Raw genomic sequence first — 3,331 nt, 5'->3', positions numbered from 1 at the left:
CTTGATCCACTAGAGGCGAAGCCACCCTAGGATCGAGTCTTACTTGCTTTTTAAACTGTTTGGATTTTGCTGATGTGGATATTTGTAAAGAGGACTGGTTATAAGTGGATTTTATTCAACAATTTCCACCTGAAATCCTCTTATAACCAGTTCTGATGTTTGTATGTTTATCTCTGAGAGTCCTAGCTTGATAGGTCCTACACTTAGTCTCCTTTGTCGATTCTTAACAAGTTCATGCAATGTATGAACTTGTTAAGAGTCACAATTTTAGTTCCCATGTCTGCTGGGTTATCCTCAGTAGGCACCTTCTCTATATCTATCTCTCCTTGTGTCACTTTGTCCCTGATGAAGTGATACTTAATTTCTATGTGTTTTGTTCTGTCATGGAACATAGGGTTCTTACATAGAAATATGCGGCTACTGGCTGTCGAGTACACGATGGGTACTCCTTTAAGTAGATTAAGTTCTTTCATTAGCCCTTTTAGCCATATAGCTTCCTTTATAGCTTCAGTTGTGGCCACATACTCAGCTTCTGTAGTTGATAGTGCCACAACAGGTTGAAGCTGAACTTTCCAACTTACACAGTTACCTCCAATTAGAAAGAAATAGGCAGATGTAGATCTCCTATTGTCCCTGTCCCCTGCATAGTCTGAGTCACTATAACCTTCAATTATAGTGTTAGCTTTCTGTCTATTGTAGGTTAATCCAACCTTAGTTGTCCCAAGTAGATACCTGAACACCCATTTCATGGCTAACCAGTGAACTTTTCCTGGATTAGCCATGTATTTGCTAAGTACACTCATAGCAAATCCCAGATCAGGTCTAGTACTTACCATTAAGTACATCACAGACCCTACAGCATTAGAATAGGGTACATCCTTCATAGTTTCAATTTCCTTCTGTCTTAGGGCATTGTTCCTTAGAAAGTGTATCTTGGCTAGTAATAGGTTGCTTAACAACCTTAGCATCTCTCATTGAGAACTTATCTATGATTTTCTCAATGTAATCTTCCTGTCTAAGCACCGAGCTTTTCCTTTATCTCTGTCTCTTAGTATAGATATCCCAAGGATCTTGGTAGCATTTCCAAGGTCCTTCATTTCAAATTCTGTCTTGAGTAGAGCTTTAACCATATCAACCCTAGTCCTTTCTTGACTTATAATAAGCATGTCATCTACATAAAGTAGTAAGTAGATGACATCTTTTATAGAGTCTCCTTTGTAGTACAGGCATGTGTCATGGTAGCTTCTGTTGAACCCATGCTTTAACATAAAAGCATCAAACTTTCTGTTCCATTGTCTAGGAGCTTGTTTGAGTCCATACAAGGACTTAACCAATCTGCAGACCATATTCTCCTTCCCTTTAATCTCAAAACCTTTAGGCTGTTCCATATAGATCTCTTCTTCTAGGTCTCCATGTAGAAAAGTTTGTAGTGACATCCATTTGATCAATTTCCATGTCAAACTGATTAGCTATAGATAGCATTATCCTTATAGTCTTGTACTTGGCTACTGGTGAGAATATCTCATTGTAGTCAACTCCTTCTTTCTGTGTAAAACCTTTGGCTACTAACCTAGCCTTGAATCTTATAGGTTCACCTTCAAGTATCCCTTCTTTATGCTTGTAAACCCATTTGCAGGCTATTATTCTTTTCCCTTTAGGCCTTAGAACCATTATCCAGGTCTTGTTTTTCTTCAGAGAAACCATTTCTGAATCCATAGCTTTAAACCATTTCTTAGCATTAGGTCCTGTCATAGCTTCTTCATAGGTTTGAGGTTCTGTACTTAGAGATTTCATAGCAGTCATGAAGGCATAGGCTATGTCTTCATTCCAGATGTTGAAACTGTACTTAGGATTAGGTTTAGGTGTCCTTTTCTCTCTGTCTCTAGTTAATTGGTAGTCATCCAGAGCTTCAGTGGGCTGAACAACTTCAGTTTCATCTCCCTGTTGCTCTTCTCCTTCAGTTCCTTCTCTGTTGGAGCTTTCTGTGTGTTCCACGATCTGATCGGGTTCACTTCCAGTGGTTCCACTCGATTTATATCAGGTTCTTCTTGATCATCTAGCCTCCATGGAGTAGGGTCAAACTGTATTGTAGTTGCATGGTTAGTTTTTACTGTACCTGCAGGGTTAGTATTAAGTAAACAAGGAAATTCATTTTCTTTGAAAATAACATCTCTGCTAATTATAGTTTTGAATCCACCTTTGTCTCTTAGCCAAATTCTGTAGCCCTTAACTCCTTCAGGATAGCCTAGAAAAACCCCTTTAATAGCTCTAGGTTCCAGCTTACCAATACTCTGGTGCACAAATGCACTACAACCAAAAACTCTCAGGTTTGAAAGATCTGGTGGTTTACCAGACCACCTTTCCTCGTGTGTTTTGAATTCAAGAACACTTGAGGGACCTCTGTTTATTAAATAAGCAGATGTCATAACTGCTTCTCCCCAGAAACCATGGGACAAACCAGATTGTATCAACATACATCTGGCTTTGTTCAGAATGGTTCTGTTCATTCTTTCTGCAACACCATTTTGTTGTGGTGTTAGCCTAACTGTTCGTGTCTTTGAATACTGTTTCTCTCGCAAAACATGTCAAATTCATTGTTGCAAAATTCCAGACCATTGTCTGTCCTTAGGTTTTTAACCTTTCTGTTAGTAAGATTTTCAACAAGTGTCTTCCAATGTTTAAACCTTTGAAAAGCATCATTTTTATTTTTTAATAAGAAAATCCACACTTTTCTAGAAAAATCATCAACTATAGATAGAAAATAGGTATTACCTCCATGAGTTGGAGTCTTTTCAGGACCCCATAAATCTGAATGTATATAATCTAATATACCTTTAGATTTATGTGTCCCTGTTTTGAACTTCAGTCTATGATGTTTTCCAAGTATGCAATGCTCACAAAATTCCACTTTGCTGATTTTGTCCTTGCCCAGTAGTTGTTGTTCATTCACAATACGTAAACCTTTTCTGCTAAGTGTCCAAGTCTGTTGTGCCATAGTATAGCTTTAGCATCTTCAGGACTTTGTAAAATGTTGTTCTGTCCAACAGTGTTGTTGCTTCTAGCTATAGGTTCACCAATCATGTAGTATAGGCCTTCCTTTTTAATTCCTTTGATGATAGTCATAGATCCTTTGCATATTCTCATTTGTCCATCTTTGATCTTGCTTTCTATTTTTAAATCATCAAGCACACTTAGTGAAATTAGGTTTCTAGATAAATCAGGTACAAATCTTACCCCAGTTAATGATCTAGTGACCCCATCATGCATCTTAAATGCCACTTTGTTCTGCCCCTTTAATTTCACAGCTTTGGTCATTCCCTAGAATCACTTT

General features: G+C 37.9%; 1 protein-coding gene across 1 annotated transcript; it reads right to left on the bottom strand.

The window, feature by feature from the left end:
- Nucleotides 1–203: 203 nt before the first annotated feature.
- LOC133039648 (secreted RxLR effector protein 161-like) lies at nucleotides 204–884 on the bottom strand. The gene has a single exon (XM_061118554.1). The coding sequence runs from the start codon at nucleotides 882–884 to the stop codon at nucleotides 204–206; it is 681 nt and encodes a 226-aa protein (XP_060974537.1).
- Between the last annotated feature and the right edge of the window lie 2,447 nt (nucleotides 885–3,331).

This window comes from Cannabis sativa, chromosome 7, assembly GCF_029168945.1.
Source record: "Cannabis sativa cultivar Pink pepper isolate KNU-18-1 chromosome 7, ASM2916894v1, whole genome shotgun sequence".
In the NCBI taxonomy this organism is placed as follows: Eukaryota; Viridiplantae; Streptophyta; class Magnoliopsida; order Rosales; family Cannabaceae; genus Cannabis; species Cannabis sativa.
Note: the sequence above shows the minus strand (reverse complement) of the source record. Positions and strands in the feature narration are given on the sequence as shown.

What these genes read in the sequence shown, in the direction of transcription:
- LOC133039648 (XM_061118554.1), bottom strand. Translation starts at nt 884, where the DNA reads ATGAAGGATGTACCCTATTCTAATGCTGTAGGGTCTGTGATGTACTTA.